At 53.0% G+C, this 22,774-nt stretch overlaps 1 protein-coding gene across 4 annotated transcripts; it reads left to right on the top strand.

The window, feature by feature from the left end:
- Positions 1–4,567: 4,567 nt before the first annotated feature.
- LOC114878722 (T-box protein H15-like) lies at positions 4,568–19,304 on the top strand. Of its 4 annotated transcripts, none has more exons than XM_046288792.1 (6): positions 4,568–5,667; positions 10,445–10,697; positions 12,398–12,671; positions 13,299–13,463; positions 17,902–17,978; positions 18,077–19,304. In XM_046288792.1, the coding sequence occupies exons 1-6, from the start codon at positions 5,106–5,108 to the stop codon at positions 18,693–18,695; spliced, it is 1,950 nt and encodes a 649-aa protein (XP_046144748.1). In that variant the 5' UTR covers positions 4,568–5,105; the 3' UTR covers positions 18,696–19,304. The 4 variants fall into 4 exon arrangements, with proteins under 4 accessions (XP_046144748.1, XP_046144747.1, XP_046144746.1 ...); XM_046288791.1 differs by having other exon boundaries at positions 18,065–19,304; XM_046288790.1 differs by having other exon boundaries at positions 13,260–13,463.
- The last annotated feature ends 3,470 nt before the right edge of the window (positions 19,305–22,774 follow it).

The raw sequence follows: 22,774 nt of genomic DNA, 5'->3' as shown, positions 1-22,774 counted from the left end.
ACATCGCGAAGATCTCCCATCTTTCCTTTCTTTTAATGGATTATTCGTCCCTCGAAGGATTTCGACGCGTGTTTTCGCTAAGAAATAGAAAGAGAGAAAAAAAAGAAAGAACGAAATGAGAGGAAATACCGTTGGCAAAAGGTGGTAGTTAGGAGGGAAAGCTGGGCGAAGGTGGGTGTCGGCATGGGCGAGCGTGTGGGTAGCCAAGTGTGTTTGGCGGTGTGCGGTCCGACGAGAGAAGAGAAACGCGCGTGTGCACACGGACGGACGCGTTAGGAAGGTAAGAAGGTAGCTCGTAGCCAGCCAGGAAATCTATCTCGCATCGGCTCCCTTCTCCATCGCCAGGACCTTTGCACACCGCCCTGTAATCATCGCGAGTCAGTGGCGGCGGCCGCTAATTATGTTTCATAACACTTCTTACCCCCGCTCCCTAATATCCACTCCCTTAGGGGCAGCTCATCATTTATTTACATCATATTCGTCCCTAAGGGATAACGCAACGACCTCCGTGGCATCGTTTTTTACATTGCGAACTGACCCGTTCGCCATTCGATACGAAATCATGTCCTGTACATCGCGGATTTTTACCCCTGACGGAATTCGTCGTTAACGGAAATCCGTTAAGAAACGCGTCCGGTGAATCCGAGGCGAATCTGGATTTAGGTAAGCACCGTCTAATAGGCGTTTGTGGCTCTCGATCGATTTCAGGATTAGTCGAAAGATTCCGGCTGCCAACTGAGATCCCTTTCCTTCGCTTTCTTTCGCCTCCTTCCGTTTTCTTCTCTCCTCTTCGTCGTACTATCGGGAATCTCGAAAGGGTCGTCGGTTGTAGCCGCGCTTCGCACACTCGGTAAATTGGTGCCACTTCTGCGGTCGAGCGATTAAGTGCTTTCAAGCGATATCCTCAGAGAAAATTGGCAAGGTTTCGAGCGAACCGAGTTTTAATTAACCCCCCGTCTTTCCACGAGCTTTTTAGGCAGCCGCCGCCTTTCGAGCAACGGCAATTGTCAGTTTTACCAGATTCACGGAATCCACCGGATTGTGCGTGTCAAACCGAGGAAATTTTCTTTACTACCTTTTTCTTTTTCATCGGCACAGGCGATTATCGCTTTAAAAGCTTTCGTTCGAATTTGACGCCAGAACCTTCCTCGACTCGCGTTGAAACGCGTGCGTGTACAAAGAGGGAACGGACATTGGCGCGCGAGCGGTACTCGTCAAAGAGGTTTTCGTTGCTCGATTCCCAAGCGTTCCGATCGGTCACGCGAGCCGAATGGCTCGCGTTACCCTGCCCTTTCCTCACGATATTATTAAATATCGAGACTGCCATTGAGTGTCGAACACGTCAAAATAGAGGGGTAAAGTTGGGTTGCTTTACGGTCGCGCACCACAGTCTGGTAGCCGTCAATCAAGGGTCAGCTAGCAGAAAATGAAAGCTACGTAAATATACCGAGTATTACCTTACGAGACGATTCGATGAATTTACAGGATACCATGCAAAGCGACAACTAAAGCTCGATGGAACAAGTACCGCGTAGCGATAGGTAGTCGCGATTAGCGCTAAGAAACCGATCGGGAAATCTTTGGACGCTATGACGAGTGTCCCGCCGTATCGACTGGACGTTCGAAAGATCGGCAACGTCATCGATCAGATTCGTACGACGAAGGAAGAAAGAAAGAAAGAAGAAGAAGAAGAAGAAGAAGAAGAAGAAGAAGAGTGGTCGTCGCGAGCATCGAAAGACGAGAATAAGTGCCGCGTAACCGGGCGGCGATTTGTCCGGATCAGCGTCAGACTAAGCAGATTACCAGCTCTCCCCAAACGAACCGGCAACCCCGAGGAAGCGCGCCGATCGGATCGAGTGGAAGCCACCCGTTGTCCGTTGGGAGTTTCATCGTTAGATAAACTCGAGAATTACGCGTCGTTTCCCCTTGTCGATTCGAATTTCCCGCGGCGCTCTCCCAAAGCGCGCAAACTCGACGTTTCGATACTTTTTTTTTCCCTTGTTACGCCCCGTGCACTCGTAACAATTATGGAGCGTCTGGTTTCCTCCGGCCGTTATTCGTATCAACGAGAGACGGTAGTTTCATTATCGATATAGCGACTGTGCTTTTAGCGACTAAATATATCCGCGCGTTTGCCGGTGCCGGCAAAGAGGCAAGGCTACGCTAGCCGAACGAATCTAAACGATACGTAATGCTGGCTCGAATGGAAAGGAACGCGTCTGCTTTGACGCCATCCTTTGAAGTGGTTTCCCTTGGACCGCGAGTATTAAACGGATTCACCTGATCGTAACGCTGGCTCTAACCACGAGCGCGAGCGCGTCTACCCGAGACATTCGACTAGCAGGAACCGTGCTACGCTCCGGAAGCTTCTAAACGACCGGAAACGAGGTCGTAGCGGCTTTTCCTTTGACGCGTTGCTCGCGGTAAAACTCGCCTTTCAACGCAGCAACTCCGCGATCTATCCCTGCAATTTGTCGTCACGGTCCTATCTTTTAACAAACTCGTCGCGTTTCATTTTTAAAAATTCGTTTCAAATTGATTATTGAAATTTGAGGAATTGAAACATAAAAGTAAAATACGATCTACCGAGTTAAAATTGCGCTCGAATTTCTGAACGCGGTCAAGAAGTTTGAGGTTACTCGAGAATAGGTCGACCGATTGCTTCGAAGCCGAGGGATGTAAGAGGTGAGCGCGATTTCGTCGGAGCGCAACCAATCGACCGGCTCCACGTTTTCCGCCTTATTTCTGCCGCGTATCTCCCGCGGATTATAATGTTTATCTTTCGCGGATAATAACGGAATTGAATCGCGTGAAATTTCTAACTCGTAATAATATCGCGGCCCGTTTTTTCTACACGTTAAACCGTATAATTACAATAATCCGTCGATGGATATCGCGCGGCGTGCACGTACGGCTACCTACGTATTTAGCGCGCAAGCCAATTTCCTGCTTTATTATAATAATATCCGGAGCAATCTGCTCCCTACCCACGTCCCGAAGCGTAGACTCGCGTCCTCGCGAGAAGTCGCGTGTTTTAGACCTCGCTTGCGGTCCCTATACGCCGAGCCTTTCACCCGAATTTCATCCGCTTCCGTTTCTCGTCGATTTCGAAAAAAACCTCGAAGAAATCGATAAGGCGTTCGCGGTGGCGACGACTCGACAAGGAGGAGAGGAAAGACGAGATCGTAAATCGCGAAACGTTGCTCCAGGCGAAACGGGGGAGAACAATGGAGCGAAGAATAGGGGAGGGAACTTAGGGGAAAAACGCGGAGGGCAAACGAGCCGGAAGATAAGATTCGACGAAACGCATAGACTGCATACTAGCAACCACCCACTAGCCTTACCAATCGGCCGTGTTTAAACCTCCGCCAGTAAAATACGATAAATTGCGCGACTAGAATGGTATTTCGTGTGCAGGTAGGAATCAGACGGAGGGAGAAGCGGGCAAGAGTGGCAAAGAGGAAAATGGAGAGAGGAAAACGCTGGTCCCTGTCAGCAATTGCCCCCTCTGGTAAGAAAAAATGGCTGCTGTCGAGGCTGTATGCCGCGTACCGAACCGTAATGTCGTACCACCCTCCACGTTTACTCGTGCACCGCGCAGAGGCTGCGAGAGGGCTTTCGAAGTCCGAGGAGAAACGGGAGGGCCACCGTGCCGAAAGAAACAACCTGGCCGAGAGGAAGAAGGATGCTAGGGTAGAACGAAGAAGAGGAATAAACTCGATATAGGGAGGCAGAGGGGCAGGCACGTACGATCCGTGCGACAACCACCACCATCTCTGTCGCTGTCGCGTTCGTCGTCGTCGTCGTCGTCGTCGTCGTCGTCGTAGTCGTCGTCGCCGTCGTCGTCGTCGGTTGCCACCACCACCACCACCACCAGCAGCAACTACCGCCATTGGGATCGTCACTACCACCAATGCCCACGGTCGACAGGGTCGGCACGGTGGTCGAGAGAGAGTCGCATCGCGTTGCTACCATTAACGGCGACGTGGCCTGGCAGCGAAATCGGTAACGCGGCGAGGCGGCGACGCGGGAACGAGCGGAAAGCGCGGAAAGGGAAGGAGATGGAAGAGAGTAAAGAGGCCGCGCGAAAACGCACAGGCTGTAACGCGAAGGTAGCGGACGGCACGTAGTAGGTTGTACGCGCGTAGAAAGACAGCTGGCTGCCGGTTGGCGATCGCGATCCTCGAAACGGGGAAGAAGGACGGAAGCGGTGTAATAAGGTGGTCGCGGGGCTCGGTTCGTGTTCCTAGGAGGAGAGAGGCTACAGGCGGAGTCGGGTGCTGATCGTTCGGGCGGAGCTTGGCTGGAGGGGACCGCCTACCGAACCACCGACGCCTTGTCTCCCTCTTCGAACCGTCTCTCACCCCGAGAGAGTGTCGAGTGGCGCGCGTTCTCTCCCGCCGCCCCGTCGAGCTTGGTGAGCCGGTGAGCCGTCGAGCAACCAAGCCGACCGCGTCCCTCCGTGCGACGAGACGCGACGCGACGCGACCCGACGCGGACGATCGAGCTCGAGAGAGAGCCGTGCTGCGCCGGGGGTGGGGGCCGAAACGAGAAGCCGACCGCCGGTGGCGCGGGTCAGTCTGTCGGGCAACCGGTCGCTCTCTCGTTTCACGTTCTGTCCGCGCTCTCCGCTCGACTCGAGAGTTCTCCACGTTTACGAAACGATACGCCGCTACGAGTACCTAACGTGATATCGCGATCGAGTTTGCGCCTCACTTTTGTCACCACCTCGAATCTCTCGGACTCCGAAAGTGACTCTCTTCCTTAGCCGACTGCGGCGCGAATTGCCCGTTGTTTTGCCCGCTGGATTTCGCGTATCGTAGTGTCGTTACGATGCGCGCGCCGTCAATTTCCGCCTAACCCAGGCCGAAAAGGAATCCGGGTACAAGTTTGCTCGCGAATCCGTTCCGATTAGATTCTCGCAAAGACGTCGCGATATCGCCGTTGAAAAGGAAACGGGCTTGGAGAGGATGCGGAGGATTCCGCGTCCCAGTGTCGTCGGCGAGGTTGCGATCGTTTTCGATACCAGTCGACCGTTTCTCGTCCGATAATCGCAAGGCAGTTGAGAGAGGAGCGAGTTGCGGCGAGTAGCAGAGCACGGGGTGATGTTGCTGGAGTCGTCGCGAAGTCTCCCCGGCAGGAAGAGAAACGGATTGACCCTGTCTTCGTTCGGTGGTGGCGGTGGCGGTGGTGGCGGTGGCGGTGGCGGAGGCGGAGGCGGAGGTGGCGGCTGCGGCGGTGGTGCCGGCAGCGAAGAGGACGACGAGGAATCACGACATCCGTTTCTTGCGAGGAAAATGCAAACCGAGGGCACCGCCGCCTCCGCGGTTTCCACCAGCTTGTCGTCCGGATGCACGCGCGACGACGGCGACGACAGCTCCAGCCCCTCGCCCAACAGCAGTCTCTTGAACAATCTGAACAACAACTGCAACTCGAACCGTCAATGTGCCACCGACTTTAGCATCGCGGCCATCATGGCTCGAGACTCGCGGCAGCAGCAGCAACAATCGCAATCGCAGTCCTCGCCGTCGCCGCAGCAGCAGCAACAACAATCGTTGCAATCGCCGCAACAATCGCAGCAGCAACAGCAGCAAACTCAACAACCATCGCACCATCATCGGCAGTTGCAGCAACAAGCCGTCGGCGGAGGGAAACTGCACCAACACGGTGAGTCCCCTTATCGTTCCTGCACCCTGGCCCTCCCACACCCCCCCCCCCCCGACCCCCTCTGGAAAAGCGTATTTACTCGCGAGCTTGTTATCGAGATAAGAACCGAGTAGCCCGTGTTTTTTCTTCATAGCTCGTGCAATCGAGCTCGTTTTTCTTCCTATCCCCGCTAACGACCCTGCTCGCTTTCGTTTCTTCTAACGAGCAAAAAAGGCAAGCGAGAAAAATATTCTTTCGGGACGGTCCTGCGCGTCCACGATCGTTTCTCGCCTCTTTCCAAGATAATCGAAGATAATCGCTTCTCTACGCTCCACGTTCCCCTCTCGTTCTTCTTAGCCGACGAATGGTTGGCCGCGCGAAAGGTCGTTGTCCCGGGCTGGAGTAGACTGTTAACCGGCAGGGATGTATCGTACGATACAGCGAATACGAAGACCGAGGGAAGAAAAGGATTTGGTGGTTAATGAATTATTTAGCGGATAAGGTTCTGAATGAAACCGCGTGTGGTCGCGCGACGATCCGGTCGCGTTAATTCGCCGTGCGAGAAACGGGCTGCGTGTTTCGCGGAGCCAGGTGAGCTGTCTCATCGGAATTCTGGAAACGAGCGTGGCTGCTTTGCCCAGCCAGCCAGACGTCCGAACGAGACTCGACGGTGTTTGGTTTCATCATCGCGTATCTTGGACGCCCGCGGCGAATAATCGCCCACGAAGATTCTACGCGGACGAAATTTACGGTTGGCCACGGTGCAATTCACCCACGGAAACGGACCGTCGTTCCCAAATAAACTTGGGTAAACGGCGCGATGAATCGACCAGCCTTCTCTTTCTCTCTTTCTCTCTTTCTCTCGTGTACGTGCACACGTGTGTTGGACACGCGCGACTACTCTCCTGCACCCCCTCCTCCTTTTCCACCACCTCCACCTCCTCCTCCTCCTCCGCTTCCCCTTCGTACTATCCCTATGTAGCTGGCAGGCTTTACGCTGGAAATTGTTAAATAAATCGCTAATCCGAAACTCGCCTCGTGACTCGTGCACCGACAACAAACTGTTCGTCCCCTTCCGCGAGTTCTGCTTTTCGGTAGCGCGTCAGCGGCTATCGCGAGCCATGTTTGCTCCTCTTCCACGCGACGACCACCACGAACGCCATATTTCTTTTCACTGCTCCTCCTCGATCACACTCGCCCTCTTCCAGCCGATGGCGCACATTTTTCGCGTACCCGACGAATCCGATACACCGGGTGTCACCGCGAAGCTGCCATCGCTTCGAAAGACGGCAGAAGAGGAGAAAGATTTCGTCGGAGCGTGATAAATAGTCAACGACTCGGTTCGACGAGGAGCTATCGCCTCGGATAGATTGCCACGGCACCGACGACCGTTCGAAGGAATCGAAGCTTGGGAACGTCTGTTGAGAAACGACCGGAAGCCGTTACCATTCTTACCGTCTTCGCTTCCTCGCTCGATTTCTCTGGTTCACCGGTCGGCTGTCGCGAGACCTGTACTGAAACGTTTCAGAAACGGAAGCGATACGGTGAAAACCTTTTTGCGAATAAACGCAGATCGCCCGAGGAGATTGAAAAATCGTACGATTAGTTTGACTATCTTCTTCTCGATCAAAGAAATCGCGTACTTTGCATTCTCTGCTTTTGCGTCAAACGAGATTTCTCGGAAGGATAGACGATAAGCGAAACTGATAATCGGCCCGATACAAAGTCGATGATTTTATCGCGGTGAAATTCGTTGATCTTTCGACCGTTCCACGTTATTCGACGACGAACGCTGCATCCGCGTTCGGATCGAACCGGCCGATTGCAATTTCAGCTGGAATCGGATAGACGGTCAACTGGACGTGGCGATATGGTTCGTTCAGCCGGAATTACATCGTACGAGACTGCTCGAGCGAGACGGATTCGCGTGGCTCGTTCGGCTCGGAAGCACCGTCGGAAACGATGGAAAAATTACGATTCTGTCGGTGCAGCTCCATTCGAAGAGTCGTTGTTAGTCGATAGTTTCTCTTTGAAAACTCGCGAACGTGGATAGATGTACGAGAGAGGAGAGGAGAGGAGAGGAGAGTGTTGGAAGGGTATCGCGTCTCGATGGGACTCGAGGACCGCGTGGGAATTCTATCGGAAGCGATCGAGAGAACGAACGCCTCGTCACGGCCAGATTAATTTACGTTTCGCGAACAAACAAGCTGCCTCTTTTAATTACTTGCCGACAGATTGATCGATCGACCAGAGTCTCTCTGTCGCAATCAGATAACGCGTTAATGCTCCGCGTAACCGGCAGGTAGGCAAACGCGAGAGCTACGCTAATTTTTCTTACGCGTCGCGCACCGACCTCTTCTCCCTCGGCCTTCTCTCCGACAATTCCGAGACGAGGATGCGGCCGCGAATACCATCGTTCGATTATTAAAACGATGGATATTAATAGCGGAAGGTTAGGTGAACGAATAAATCGATCGCATGCGCGTCGAAGAATCGAGCGAGACGAAACGTTTTCTCGGCAACGGATTGTAGATTCACGCGAAGCTATCGTGAAAGAGCGCGAGGTTCGAGATAATCGAGGATTCGCTCGATTATCGTGCTCGATACGCCGTCAGCGTTGTTCGAACGCAGGGTCGAATTTGCGTTTCCGCGTCTTCTCTGTTCCGCGCTCGTAAATTTCTCCGCCTGGCTGGATTTTTTTGCAAATGATGGCAAAGGCGCGATCCGTAAGGTGCGCGTAAATATCGCCAGATTCGCCGACAAATATGAAACGCTAGAGGAATCGTTTGAAACGCGTTGAAGAGGGAGAGAAAATAGAAGAGGAGGAAGGGGGAGATTGTCGTAGATCGTGGGAGGGACATTAGCAAGCGGACTCGCTTCAATCTGTCCTCCTTTGCCTCTTTGATCCGCTGGCGTGCACTCGCAATCGTAACTCACTTGACGAGGTCGCTCGTAAAGTCGGCGGAAACTCGTGCTGTTCGGCAGACGTGCACCGCACGAAACCTAACCATCCGAACGCGACGCTAGGCGACGCGACGCGACTCGTCATCCGTTTCGTCAGTCGTTTAACACCGCCGTTCGTCGCGTCGAATAAAAATACGCGGATGACAGACCACACATCGTGGCAACGTTCCCTGACCGGCCAATTAGCCGCTACACGAGCCCGCGAAAATTCATCCTTTAAATAATTGCTCGCGTTTTCGCGCCTCGCCTCGCCTCGCCTAGCTTTCTCCGTTCACGATTTCACGTCTTCCGGAAGGAACGCGAACAAATTTATTTTGATTTACGCCTCGCCAGGTAGATCGTTATTTAAAATCGATCGACCGATCGATCGCCTCGCGTTAACTCCGTCGATAAACGATCGCGTAAAGTAATTCGCGGTTAGGAGAACGGCTTTTCTCCTCTATTTCGTTCCGACGTCCATTTTGCCTAGGTAAGAGAATCCGTTTAACGAGCGAAAGTAATTTTTAACCGCGTCGTATTAAGCGAAATACGCGGCTATAAGAGTATCGACGTAGAAAATCTCGCACAAGAATAGCCACTAAAGCTGCGGGTATTTATTATTAATCTGTTTGCGATAATTTCGAATTATCGAGTACGGCCAGACGCTTCGTAACCAACTTAAATCGTGCACGAATCGTTTCGATTTTACCTTCGTTGTTATTTTCGTAAACGACCGCGTCCGTTTTCACCCTTTAACCCCTCTGTTAAGATGAAGAAGAAGAAGAAGAAATTGAAATGCAGCAAAGTAACCGTCTTACATCTTAGACGAAGGAGCTTTATAATTTCACGAGCCGCTACCGGTCGGCCTACGTTGCGATTAATAAAGCTAAAGTAAAGCATGCCCCGATCGTAAGTGGATAATTATCCTTTAGCTACCACGGCGGCGTCGTGATTATCCTACGACGCGACGAGTCTGCTTCGAAGGAAGAACCAGGAAAATTAGTGGAACGCGTTTGGTTACGGTGTTGGAGCTTCGACGTGGCGCAAAACAGCGAGCAAACGATCCTTGAAAATCGCCACGGTTCGATTAATTACGGCGACCAAGAAGTAGCGCGGCTTTGAAGGAAAAGCTTTGGTCCGTTTGTCCCTGCCAGGCGATCGCGTGATTGCTTTTACGTAACCGCGAAATCGGCCATCGGGAACGGGAGGGGACGGGACGGCTGCTAATTATCGAGTGAATAAAATTCATTGTATCGGAAGATAGACACGTTTTCGCAAGAGAGAAGCAATCGTTGGCGGATGGCTCGCGTCGCATCGCATTAGCCGCGAATTACCACTGTTGCGATAACGGCAATTTTCTTTCTTGCCGATGCTAGTTTTAACTCCCTCGTGCCCGGATCGTTTCTCCTCCTCTTTACTTTCAGCCTTCCATTTACCGCTGCTGGCTGGAAACCTTTCAATACAGCAAGATATTTACGAGATTATCCGCACGCAACTCGAGATTTCCTCTAGCCTCGATGACCACGATTCAACCGATTAATTATCAGCTCGTATCGCCTTTTTATTTCTCCCCTCGTCTCGCACGGGCTGGATAGATACCTAGGACGCGAGTAGATAGGATTTTAGAAACGACGAGCCATTCGTTATTAACCGTTTACCCGTTTACGCGTTAAACTCTGTCGACTGGCTGTCGAGTGACGCGACGTCGGAAGAGAAAAAAACAGACGTCAACGACGTGCTAACGACAAACGACGGGGTTCGAACGATCTTTCCTTTCCGCTAGTCGCGCGTTCGTTTCTTTCGCTGTCAGTTTGAAGGATCCTGCTCGAACGAGTCTGTTTTGCCTGCTTTTCAGAGAGGGAACCGAGCGTGTCTGGCGTGGTCCGCGGCGCTCCGGTGATCCAGGAACCGATCGTCGCCGAGGACGATCCGGAAACGGACGATACCGGAAGCACAAGCGGGAAAGCCGCATCACCCGTCAATCCTCTGCTCCAGGAACGTTCCAACTGCGAGGAGCTCAGGCACGTGGTGTGTCATCTCGAGACGAAAGACTTGTGGGACAAGTTCAACGAGTTGGGCACCGAGATGATCATCACCAAGACTGGAAGGTAAGTCTTGATAAATTAAAATGGTGTTTGCGTTCGAAAAGGAAGAAAAGAAAAAAAGGAAAGTAGAGAGGTGGCTGCCAGCAACGAAAGCCGTCGGTTGAAATTCAATATTCGAGGAGGGAACAGGTAACAGGGACGCGAACAAAGGTGGAATTACAAGGCGAGAATTAAAAGAAATACGAAAAAGGAAGCGGTGGCAGGCGGTCGGTTAAATTGCTATATCGAGGCTCGGTCAATTAGTCGGGCCGCAGTGGTGTGGAAACCGAACGAGCTTATATGCCAGTTTATAAAGGTCCTTGAGAGGAGCGGTGGCAAGCGGTGGCAAGCGGAGGCGCTAGCAGCTAGCTGTCTTTCGAGAGGGATATCGCGCCTCCACTGGAATCCGGTCGCAGGCCTTACCTTTCGCCGAATAATCAGCGCCCACTTTGTACAATTTTTCCCCCTCCGTTTCCTGTTACCTCCTCCCCATCGGCGATGAATGTTCCACCCCAAAATTAAAACGTACAATGCGGAAGCAAAGTTCCATAACTAATATGTATCAGTAGTCGGAGGGTTAAATTCGTTCTTTTCTAGAAAAAAAAAGAAGTCGAGTAGATTGAACGGAGGAAATGGGAAAGTATCGAAAGGTTTCGGTGTCGAAGGGTAGGAAGTAAGAAAAAGGAAGGGAGGAGAAGCGAGGCGACGCGGCGGACGCGCGCCTAATTGCCCGCCACGATGGCAACATCCGTGGCTCTTCCAGCTCCCGAAGGGGTTCCGCTACCCCACTGCGCGTTTACTCGTGCGTTAGTAATTAGATCTGCGCCGCGACGCTGCTCGTCGCACCCTTCAGCCGTCAACTCCCTCGTTCCTTCCTTCGATCTTCTCGCGCGACCCTTCGCCACCGCCTTCGGCTTCCGCTTCTTACCATCTCCCCTCGTCTAACCCCCGTCCTACCCCTCCGCCTTATTCGCAGAGAGAGAGAGAGGCTTTAAGGGCAGAACTTCCCCTCCTTTCGCCCGTTCTTCTTTCCTCCCAGCCACGAAATTCTCCCTTCTCACGATCCTACCCACCCTTGTCCTCGCCGTTTCGCTCGCGAAGTGGGCGTGAACGTTCAAAGTGGTCGAAGGAGGGAATCGAGGAAAGAGGGGCGAGTTTTAGCGGCATCGAATCGAGGAAAAACTAGTCTCGATTTTCCAACGGGGAACAAAGTCGTCGGAGGTTCGGAGGGGGTAGGGGGAAGTTTGTTAGCGAAGGAAGCAGGAATGGGGGTGAGGGGGGTGAGAGAAGAAGGAAGGTGGAATCGAAGAGGCCACCTTCTCTCGCGAGGCGAGTTCAATTCATTAACAAAGGACGGCTTGATAAATAAAAGCATTACTCACGCTCGTGGCGCTGGCGGGATGAATGCATACCGAGTCGACAAGGACCGAGGAGAAGACGTAGATAAGATCGGCGGGTGTCCCCGCGTTTTAGTGGTCGAGCAGCGGGGGGCCCGACACGGTATTAATGTTTGGCCTCCGAGGCAAAACATTCACGCCAGGCCCGATCCTCTGCCCCCCTTTCCGCCCTTCTTCCTCCACTTTTCGTATCCGCGAACGCAACCGTCTCGTTTCGTCTCGTCGCCCCTCGGCGCGCGTTTTACCGCGTTCGTTCGAAAATTTTCACCGCCCCCATCTTCCGCCCGTTTCGATTCTAAATCCCCCGCTGTTGCTTCACTTTCGCAGGAGGATGTTCCCGACCTGCCGAGTGTCGTTCAACGGATTGAAGGCGGACAGCCGGTACGCGGTGCTGATGGACATCGTTCCCGTGGACAACAAGAGGTATCGTTACGCTTATCACAGAAGTTCCTGGTTGGTAGCCGGAAAGGCGGATCCACCGGCACCGGCGAGGCTCTACGTCCATCCGGACTCGCCTTTTACGGGGGAACAGCTTCGAAAGCAGGTCGTCTCGTTCGAGAAAGTCAAGCTGACCAACAACGACATGGACAGACACGGACACGTGAGTATCCTTTTTCTTCTGAGTTTGTCGTCGTCGTTTGCGAGTCCAGGGTGTCGGGGTTCGATCGGTGGGTATTCGGTGCCGAGGTGACGGCGATGGCGGCGACGGCTCCAGGGCCCCTTAATTCATCGGATGACTGACGTAAATAGGAACTCCGATCGGGCCTATGGTTCTTCACGGTACTCATTTTGTATTCAACGTGTTACCCGCTGCCAGACGAGGGCAAAGTGATTCTTTTGAATGGTAAGCAGGAGGGGGTTTCAGGGAGAGCGACAAAGTGCTTCTAATTCGTACGCTTTTTCTTTCATCGGAATCCTTCGGTATCGTCCATCTATCGCGCTGGTCAACGGACCGTAGACAGAGACGGAGGTCGAAAGGGAGCAGCAACGGGTTCATCCGTTCTCAGCCTTCTTCGACCCTCGGATTCATCCGGTTCTGACCGTGTTTTCGTAAGAAGACGAAATTAGAAAACATCCCCAATTATTTGAAAAATTGAGAAATTAGAGAAACGACCGTTTGGACTCGCGCGCCACGACGACTACGACGCGATTGCTTTTCGTTTATTCTGAAACGCATCCTCGAAGATAGCGCGGCGTAAATCTACCGATGAATCGCAACGATTTGCAGCTGGTGTTGAACTCGATGCACAAATACCAGCCGAGGATCCACCTGGTGAAGCGACCGGACTCGGGCACCGCCAAGCCGATAACCGACCTCGAGAAGGAACCTCACAAGACCTTCATATTCCCGGAGGCGATATTCACCGCTGTCACCGCCTATCAGAATCAACTCGTAAGTGTGTCTCCTTTTTTCTTTCTCTCTATCGCTCTCTACACCCTTCAGCTCGTTTCACGGTTTTTCTTATATTTTTCTCGCGCGTATAACCCTTCGGGACTTCTCTTCCTTCGTCTATCCCTTTTTCCCCCCTGAAACCGATTAACTTGCCGAGCGTACCGTCTGAGTGTCCGGTGAATCTGCAACGATGCCGCGCGATCGTACATTTATCCTCGTTGCGTTCGCTTTGGAAGCAGGAGAAGAACGTCGAGTCCCGGTATCGTATTTTACGCCAGTCGTTTAGAAGCGACCGCGACCGCCTCGTGTGTGGTCCGGCTCGCGGTCGTTCGCATTCCACCGGCGTCGCGAGGCATCGCGACGCGATTATCCCTCGGCTACCACCTTTCTTCTCCGCGCTCTTTGCGCATCGCGACACGATCGGAATTCCGTTAGGCTCGTTTAACCGACTCGACGATGGGGCCAGCGGTGGTAAGGTAGCAAATCGAGTCGGTTCAAAGTACTAACGGGTGGTCCAACCTGGACCCACCCTCGTCGTACGCGACGACCACGAGAACGACGGAGCGGAGCCGTTGATGACGATGATGAGGTGCGAAGAGACGGCTCGGCAATTACCTCGAGTCAGAGCTCGCTTCTTCTTTTCCTCTCTGTCCATTTATCCTCCCTTTCGTGTCCTCGCTTTCTTTGTTCTCTCCGCCCGGCTCGTTATCGTCTTTCTTCCATTTCTTTTTCTCCGCTCGTCGCTTCCGCGACGAGTCTTTCGCGGGAAAAGACAAGAAACGCGTATCGTCGTACTTGGATAACTCGAAGAAAATCGTCGCTGTGGTATCGCATGGCGGGTCCATGGTTTATACCGTTGAGACGATATCTCTCGTTTAGCAGCCGGTCTGGAAATTCATTCGTCGCGGTTCGCGCCTTTCCCGTCGCTCGTCGTTATCCTGTTCAACGTTCCCTTTCGTCTTCTTTATTGGCGTCGTTGTCCTCGTGGCAGTCGCAGCGATCGTCGTGCTCGTCGTCGACGTCGAGGGATGCGCTCGTTTAGCAGCGATGTCAAGTTTTTCTTTTTTCCTTCGCCACGGAGCCACTTCCCGTGTACGGCACGCCGGTTTTTGTCTTCCTCTTGTCGCTCCTTTCCGAGTCTCGTAACGACCTCTAAGACTGACTCGATTCGTCTTTCTCGCTCGTACGCGTCATAATTCATAAGCTAACTGCCGTCCTCCTTCCCTCTGGCCACGCTATTGCTCCATCCGTTCTGCTGCCTCCTTATCGCCAACCGATGTGTCCCTCCTTCCTCTCAGTTTCTTCCTCTATTTCACTCGGTCTATCCGTTTCCCTGCTGCCTCGCTAATCGTCCTGCTCGTCGTCGCGAACCTTCCTTATTCCGAATCTAGTCGCCCTCCGTTCTACAAGTTTTTCCAATTTCACGATCCCCGAAAATTATCGGAAGACGCTGCTTTATCCGACCTCGTTCCCTCGAAGAAGATAACGCTGTCGCAGAGATAAGCGTACGAGCGAGCCAACGATCGAATCGGCTTCGAGCTACCCGGTAAAAGGGTTTTAGCGTTTTCAAGCAGCTTCGAAGGACGATAGGGTAGGTAAGCTCGAGCTTCGCGAAGATATCACGACGGCGAAATGTTCGTCGATGGCTAATAAATAGGAAGATGGTTGGAGATGCGCCAACGACGATCGACGAGCGATAAGCTGGAAATTTCGGGAAAGAAAGAGAGCGTTTAAACGCGGTTTCAACGGGTACGCGGAACAATAATTGCCGGGCAATCTTAATCGCGACGATCGCGTTGGAAAATTCTCGAGGTAACAAATCGTGGCTCGTTATCTTTATACTTTGCTGTCGTATACTTTGCTTAATTAGCTGCTCGAAGCTGAAACAGGGGGGACCAGCTGTCTGCCAAGTCGTTTCACGTTTCGTGAATTCTTCCGGAGGGAAAAATGTGCGCGCGTGTGTCGCAAGAAGCTGAAAGTCGAAGCAGCAGCAACGCCGTGAAGAGGGAAGAAAGGAGGACGAGAAGGAAAAAGGAAGAGGAGATGGAAGAAGGAGCCGATGGTTTTAGTGGCTGCAGGCGTCGGCGTCGGCACGCTCGAACGAAAGAAAACATAAATAATCGCGTTCAAATGAGACAGAGGCGCGGCAGAGGGAGAGGAGGCTCCTGTGGAAACCACACACGGCGGCTGCCCGGTTCTTCGCCGCGCACGCTCGTACCAGCTCCGGGCTTTCCACCATCTCGCCAACGCTTTTCTTCCTCGATCTGTTCCCGGTTATCGTTGACGCGTCGTCGAGAGGAAAAGAATGAAGAAGCGAGATAGAGACGGTGGAAGGAGGACAGCGTGCATGCGGCACTAAATAGTGGCGCTCGGTGCTGTTCCAAGGCAAGCACCGGCACCCTTTCTTCGATGAGCGCGTCTCTATTAAATCTATTATTAGGAGCGGACCGGGTGCGAAAGCATCCCTTTCAATTATCTACGGCTTCATTTCGCGCAGCTTCTGCGGAGGGAGCGAGCTTGGGACAACCGACGGGAACGTCGCCTCCTTTTTTCCTCGCAAGCTCAGCCAGCCGAGAAATTCGACGATTCTTCTTCGATCCGTACCCCGTTTCGGCGAGGCATGGATGCACGCGAACCCGACGCACGAACAAACGAGATTCCCTCGAGTCCGAGAAACTGCAATTGTTCCCAAGAGAGAAAACGAGAGAAACCGGCCCATCGCGTTCGCAAATTCTCTCCCAATTTTCATCGACGCTTCGCAGCCGGAGGTAATTGGCTACCTGTCCTTCGATCGGTAAGAGACTTTGTTCGGCACGTGTGAAAAAATGACTTTGTGTCCAGAGTGGCGCGCAGAGTTTTACGCTGACATGCATCGCGTGACGTTCCGCCGCGTTCTTTCTTCCGTCCGGTCGCGAGTCGAACGCGAGAGATCGAAATCGTCCGTGCGTTTCATCCTCGAAACGAAACAGGGCAACGACCTTGCTCCGCCGACATCGACGACAAAAATCTCCGGCATTTTTTTTCCCGCGATTCCCGCTATCCCAGCCGATATACGGAGTAAAATATCTGGCGGCTCGCGGTGGACGCTGCTCCGATTTATACGTCCCGACGACGACGCTTTGCCATCGAAAGAGAAGGATGGGAGAATGGGAGATAGAGGAGGACGAGGAGAAGAGCGGAACGAAACGGACGAGGAAATTTATCACCGCGTGTACCACTCGCCGCGCGTCCACCGTGGACGCTGTAAATCGGTCTGGGAAGCGGTCCAACCGTTTGGTCGGCCCGTGTCAGCGAATCGTATAACTTCTGCCTCGTTCGCGATCGCTCCGCGTTTACGATAAACGTTCGACGAGAATCCGCTTCCAATTCGGGCGAAAGGAAAACGAACCGCAGGATATCAAAGAGGGAAGGTTCGAGTGAAACATCGAGCGTGGCTCGATTTCAAAGACGAGCAGAGTGGCTCGATACCGGCGCGTAGCTAGATCGTAAAACGAGCAGACGAGACGGGACGAGCGAAAAAGAGCGGACAGAAAAGGGGGAACGACGACGAAGACGAGGACGCGGTGGAAGTAGCTAGATAGGCGCGAGCAGGAGGACGCTGACGGCGGAGGTGGGCCAGATGTTTGGCTAATGATGTCAGCGGAATCGTAACTAAAACCGAGGCAGCTCCGGGCTTAGCGCGGCTTAGCCTCGGCTTTGAAGGAAAGAGTCTTATTACCAGGCTGCACGTGCTGCTCGTGAGCGCGAAACCGTAGGGTAATTGGACCACCCACTCGACACCAACTCTGTCGTCGTCGTCGTCGTCGTCGTCGTCGTCGTCGTCGTCGTAGTCGTCTCTCTTTTTCCTCTCCTCTAGTCTCTTCGCTAACCACTCCATCTCGGCTTTCCCTTCGCAGACGAGGGAGCGGCGGTTCCTTTTGTCGAACAAATAAACCCTGTACGCTCTACTCTCTGGGTAATCGTTCGAAAAACTGTGAAGCGCGGCTCGAATCTGGAGCAACGCGTTTGCGGAAGCGACGGGAAACGGCTTGTCACCGAGTCGAGAGTAAGGCCGACTCGGTGGATCTACCTACCGGGAGCTGAGTTTGATCGGAGCCACCTGCGGGTTCGTCGCGTCGTGGGTGGGCTAGGGATGGGTAACGCGAAACGAGCCACTCGACTCGGCTCCGAAGCCGACTTAGGGTGGATTTCCACTACGAGGGATGCAGGTTTCGCGAGCGCGAACCATAGGTCGCGAATCCCATCCCCCTCCCTCGCACCCTATCATTTTCCCGGCTTCTTCTAATTTTACGAGCCGTTGACTCTCGATCGACGGAACGAACCGTTTCGAAACGGCCGGCCGTTTTCCGCCGTCACGCGTCGTTGCCCCGACGACGCTCTCACCGTAATTTCCCAGCGAATTCGTTACCAATGGCAACCGTGTTCGTCTCTGTTGCAGATCACGAAACTGAAGATCGACAGTAACCCGTTCGCCAAGGGTTTCCGAGACTCGTCCAGGCTGACCGATTTCGAGAGGTAAATGTCGACGATCGTTGGACCGGGCGGGTTCGAAACGGTACCGCGTCCGCGATTCGTTCCGACGAAAATGCGTAATCGAGCAGCTTCCCTTTCAGGGAGACGATGGAGTCGATGCTGGCGGAGCAGCAGACGCTGAGGTTTCCTCATCGACTGCCCTTCGAGATGGAGCAACTTCAGGCGGGCGCGGTGAGCAACCTGAGCCTCGAGGAGAAGGCGTTGTGGGCGGCGCGGTCTCAGATGTTGCTTAGGGCCGCGGCCGCGGTCGCGGTCAGCCCTTACGCTCAGCTGGTAGGTCCCGCGGCCTTGGTCTATCCTGGTGCCTCGTCGGCCGGTACCAGCCATCAGCAGCAACAGCAGCACCAGCAGCAACAGCAACAGCAGCAGCAACAACAGTTGGGACACCTGTGGTGGGCGTCCTCGATCGGACCTACCCTGTTCGCGGCCGCCCATCACCAGCACCAACAACAGCAACAACAACAGCAACAGCAATTAGCCGGGTCGAGTTCGCAGAGTGCGAACGCGGGTCCAGCCGCCCCACGACCGCTCTACCCTTCGGCCCTGGCCCTGGCGCACCATCGATTCTCCCCGTATCACACCGCCGCCGCTCCCAAGTCGTCCACACCCCTCGGAACCTCGCTCTCGCCCTCCAGGAGAGCTACGCCCTCTCCTACGGACAGCCTCGGCAGGGACGCTCAGGACTTGTCGCCGTCGTAGTCGCGGCCCACCACAGTCCACCTTCTTGCGAACCGCGAACCGTCGTCGATGAACCATTTTTAATAGCTGCGTCCCAGCTCGTAAACCACGGGACCACTCGCCGTCTGTCCGATCGGTGGGACGCGACGCGGATATTAGAAGAAAAACGAACCATTGTACATACTTGAAATCCGACCGCGGACTCGATCGGAACAGGGTCCATACACCGCGCCTCTACTTCTCCAACGACGCATCGTACCACGAACCTTTTACTGTATATAGATATATATACATAACGTACAGATTCACGAGCCTCGAGCAACACGCGGTTTCGCGTTCGTGTAACATAAGTTGTATATTTCGTATCATGACTTATCGTTATTTATGTTTCGACACCGTACTCGACGCGTGAGAAAAGTGGAGCGACGCGACAACCGATCGCGTACGCTTCGCGCAATTTCCGCGATAGCTTAATCGACGATCCATCGCCGCCCGTGCCGGCAATTAGCGTTAGCGTAGACCGTTGTATCGTTGATGCTTGTGTTGCGAAGACGCATAGAATATCGCTGTGCAACCTGTTCCCTTGTAAATAACCCCTAATAAACTCTTGTACCGAGCCTACTTATTTCACACCTTTGTTCGATTTTTCACCCTATTCACCCATTCCTCGTTTCGAGGATTTTCCTTCCGATCTTCAACGAAGGAGAACTCGTGTCCGAGGTGAGCGGATCCGTTTTGGTTAACCGAGTACAAGAGGCGTTAGAAGAGCATTGGCGAGCGGTTAACGAGGAGGGTGCAACAACCAGGATCGGGTGAAGCTTAAGCGGCCATGGGAATCAACTCGCTTTGCGTCGGACACAGTTTGAACGATCTCGAGGAGTAATCCTCTAAATTGGAAAGCTTTTTAACGTTTGTTTTTTCAGAGAGGGAGAGAAAGATCTGTGAAAAGGATAGAAGCACCGGTGGCGTTTCAACGCGAAACGAAGGCATTATAAAGCCATTAGCCGATGCTCGGCTTCGCTTTAACCGCAAGGAAACTACTCGTTCAGTTGCGTGCGAACGCGCGCATCCACGCTCTTTATTTGAATACACAAAACATTAACGGGCTCGCTCATCCTCTTTCTCGAACGACGAGTTTCCTTCCTGTCCGGCGCAACGCGAGAATCGCGGCCAAATTTTTAACCGACCGTTTTCCCTGCCTTTCGCTCATCTATCTTCTTCCTCCGCTTCACATTCACCCGTTTACCCTGGCCTCCGCTGGTTCGCGACGCTTCGCTTCTAATAACAGCTTGCTCCACCGACTTTGGCGCGTCCGTTAAATCGCTAATTACCCCTGCGAAACGAAAGGCAATAGGGAAGAATCGAGATGAAAAAGCATCCACGGGAATTGGACGGTGCTGCTTCTCCTTACTCTCCTCTTTCCCCGGTTCGCCCGTTCGAAGGTGACGGCGAAACGCCCACTTCCTGGCTGATCCTCGGCCACTTTATTCCGCGTTTTAAAGGGAAAAGGAAGTAGTCGCGTTGCCATGTTGCACGCGCGAGAAACGGACGAGTAAGTGCATACTTCTTTTGGAAGAATAATAATTTTTGCCCACCCTATACATATACGGGATTTTTACTTGACAGCCAATAGTAAAACCCGGTAGCATCGATCGCGTGAACACCGGACAGCTGTTTTGTTTACAATTATTCATTTCGTTGGACGGACTATAGACGGATAGAGAGAGGGCTGGTTGTCGCCTAATTTGCTCGCTAATGTCCCGTAGGGAATTAACGAGCCAGGCGAGTAGGGAGAGAGGGACAGGTCGGTAGCACCTAGCCGACATTAATTATGTCCGCTGCCACAGGTGCCAACAACTCGATTATCAGATCTCGATCGGATGCCGATCGCTCGTTTAGATTGTGCTGCCTACCACGCTCCGTTCTCTTTCTACGTCTCCTCTTCCGCTTCTCCCCTTCTCGACTTTTCCTCGCGAAACGGAAATATGTACAAAGCGCGAACGCGTAGGCGGAATGAAAGAGGGGGTGGGAAAAGGGAAAATCGAACGGATCGTTAGATTTCGTTTGCAGCGTAAAAATTGGCGCGGTTGAACGGTGGTGGTGGCGACGGTGGTCGCGGTAGGGGTAGAAAAAAAAGGGCTTGCCGCGAAATAAAATGGCGGTGGCGAGGATGGCACCGGGTATCGATTGGCTCTCGAAACGCCACGGCAGCATAGGTACGCGCGGCTGCACGTAGGTGCGAACCACAGGGCATCGTTTCGCGTGGGTGGTTCCGCGCTGGCAGCCGCTACCATCCGAGTCTCCGATCCTCGCTAAAGCGGCTATTAATTGATTGAATTAATTTGCCAATGCGTTCGCAACGAGCGTGCCGGGGATACGTGTGCCCTCGTGTGCGAATTTTCCCCCGTAACCAGCTGCTCGCCGCCGTTCGAAATTCGATAACGGGCTGATTTTTCTCCGATCCACCGGTCTATTCTGCTCGAACACACCGAGATTAGCGACGCGCGGTAGGTCGACCGAGGAACGAAGCATCTCGGGTTTCGCCTACGACTCCCGGCTCTCTTTTCGTTTTCCAGCCGGATCCTCTCCGTTCCTCCTCGACTCCTAAACAGTCCACGTTTTCGCGCATCGGACGATTTTAACGTCACGAAGTCCGTTTCGATGCTGGACAATGGACTCGCGTGCCTGTGAAAATATTTCTACCCGATTGTAACCCATGGACCGAACGTTCGACAAGGGGATTACGCGAGAAGGCAAACCGATCGATTTCGAAACGTCTCCCGGGGTGAAATCGTCTTTTGAATGCTTTCAATGGACGGACGAGTCGTCGATCAAAAAATATAAGCGGGACTTTCGTCTGGTACCGTTGACAGTTTCGAAAACGTTCGCCGGACAAAGTCGAACGATCCTTCGGGTCGATCAATGCGGATCGTCTGCGGTTAGTGTTGTCTAAATATTTGGAATCGAGTGGAATTCGGCTGACACGGAGGAAAACGCGCGACGAGTCCGTGACGAAACGCTCGACTGCAGGTGGCCTACAGATGCCAGGGGATTACCGGCTTTATCCCCCAGCGGGATATCGATCCTATTGTAGTCTGGCTATGAAGCGAACGAGTAGACTGCGGAGTACAGTCGAAATCCACCGTCCCACCCTGTCCTCTTTCTCGCACGATTCTTCGCTAACTCGGTCGGAAGATACTCTGAGGGATCTTCTACGATTCCTAGGACCAGATACAGAGAGACGAGGTAAATTTTTTTATCTAGTCATTTGCGACAATTAGCCCTATAACACCTATATTTAGCATAAAAAATACTATCGGAAACCATCGTGAAATCGAGACGCTAAAATTATCCGAACGTGGAGCGTTGAAATCGCGAAAGAAGAGATCGGTGTAAAGGAAAAAATTGATTAGCATCAAGGAAAATAAGAAAGAAGAGTCGCGAAGGGGATGGAAGCTGTCCCGTTCGTGTTCCCGTCTAATTCGAACAAGTGGCAACGTAACAGGCAAATGAAGTTGGATGTAACTTTATTAGCGGTAGGCGGCGAGCGTCGCGTTGCGGAGGGGCGAGTCGGTCGTCGTTTCTTTTGGGAAATAAGCTGTCACGTATCGTTGGTAAACGCGAGGGGAACTCGCCCCGCCGTACACAGGGGGAATAACGGATTAGACCTCGGTTATTCCTCGAATCGAAATATTATTCGATGTCCCGCGGTTTCAACCGTACCCTCGTCCAACTCGACGCACCCCCGTCCTATCTCTTATTTTACAGGTTAATTTATTTGCCAGCCCGGTTGTAAAGCGTCTCGATAAGAGGCGTAATTATCCGCTCGTAAATCTGAAAAATTTGATTCAATTAAAAGCGGCCATCGCTCACAGCGGTGAACGTTCCTTCTGAGTTTTCGTGGATGTCGCTTGGATCGATCGCGCGATCAACGATCCAGATTGCGCAAATATCCTCGTGATTGAGAATCACGGGAAATCGAGGAGGAGAAAGCGAGCAGGGAGGAGAGGAGTAAGAGAGAATTGGAGAATTTCCGTTCGTTACAGTTGGAAAGGCGCAAACTATATCAGGAAGCGGTGCAATTGTCTTGTCGCGAGGAG

This window comes from Osmia bicornis, chromosome 15 (assembly GCF_907164935.1).
Source record: "Osmia bicornis bicornis chromosome 15, iOsmBic2.1, whole genome shotgun sequence".
NCBI classification, from domain to species: domain Eukaryota; kingdom Metazoa; phylum Arthropoda; class Insecta; order Hymenoptera; family Megachilidae; genus Osmia; species Osmia bicornis.
Note: the sequence above shows the minus strand (reverse complement) of the source record. Positions and strands in the feature narration are given on the sequence as shown.

Excerpts from the sequence above, each read along its gene's own strand:
- LOC114878722 (XM_046288789.1), top strand. The coding sequence starts at position 5,106 with ATGTTGCTGGAGTCGTCGCGAAGTCTCCCCGGCAGGAAGAGAAACGGA. Across the intron at positions 13,464-17,901 it reads CCGCCTATCAGAATCAACTC|ATCACGAAACTGAAGATCGA; the intron begins GTAAGTGTGTCT and ends TCTCTGTTGCAG. Across the intron at positions 17,979-18,064 it reads AGGCTGACCGATTTCGAGAG|CTTCCCTTTCAGGGAGACGA; the intron begins GTAAATGTCGAC and ends GTAATCGAGCAG.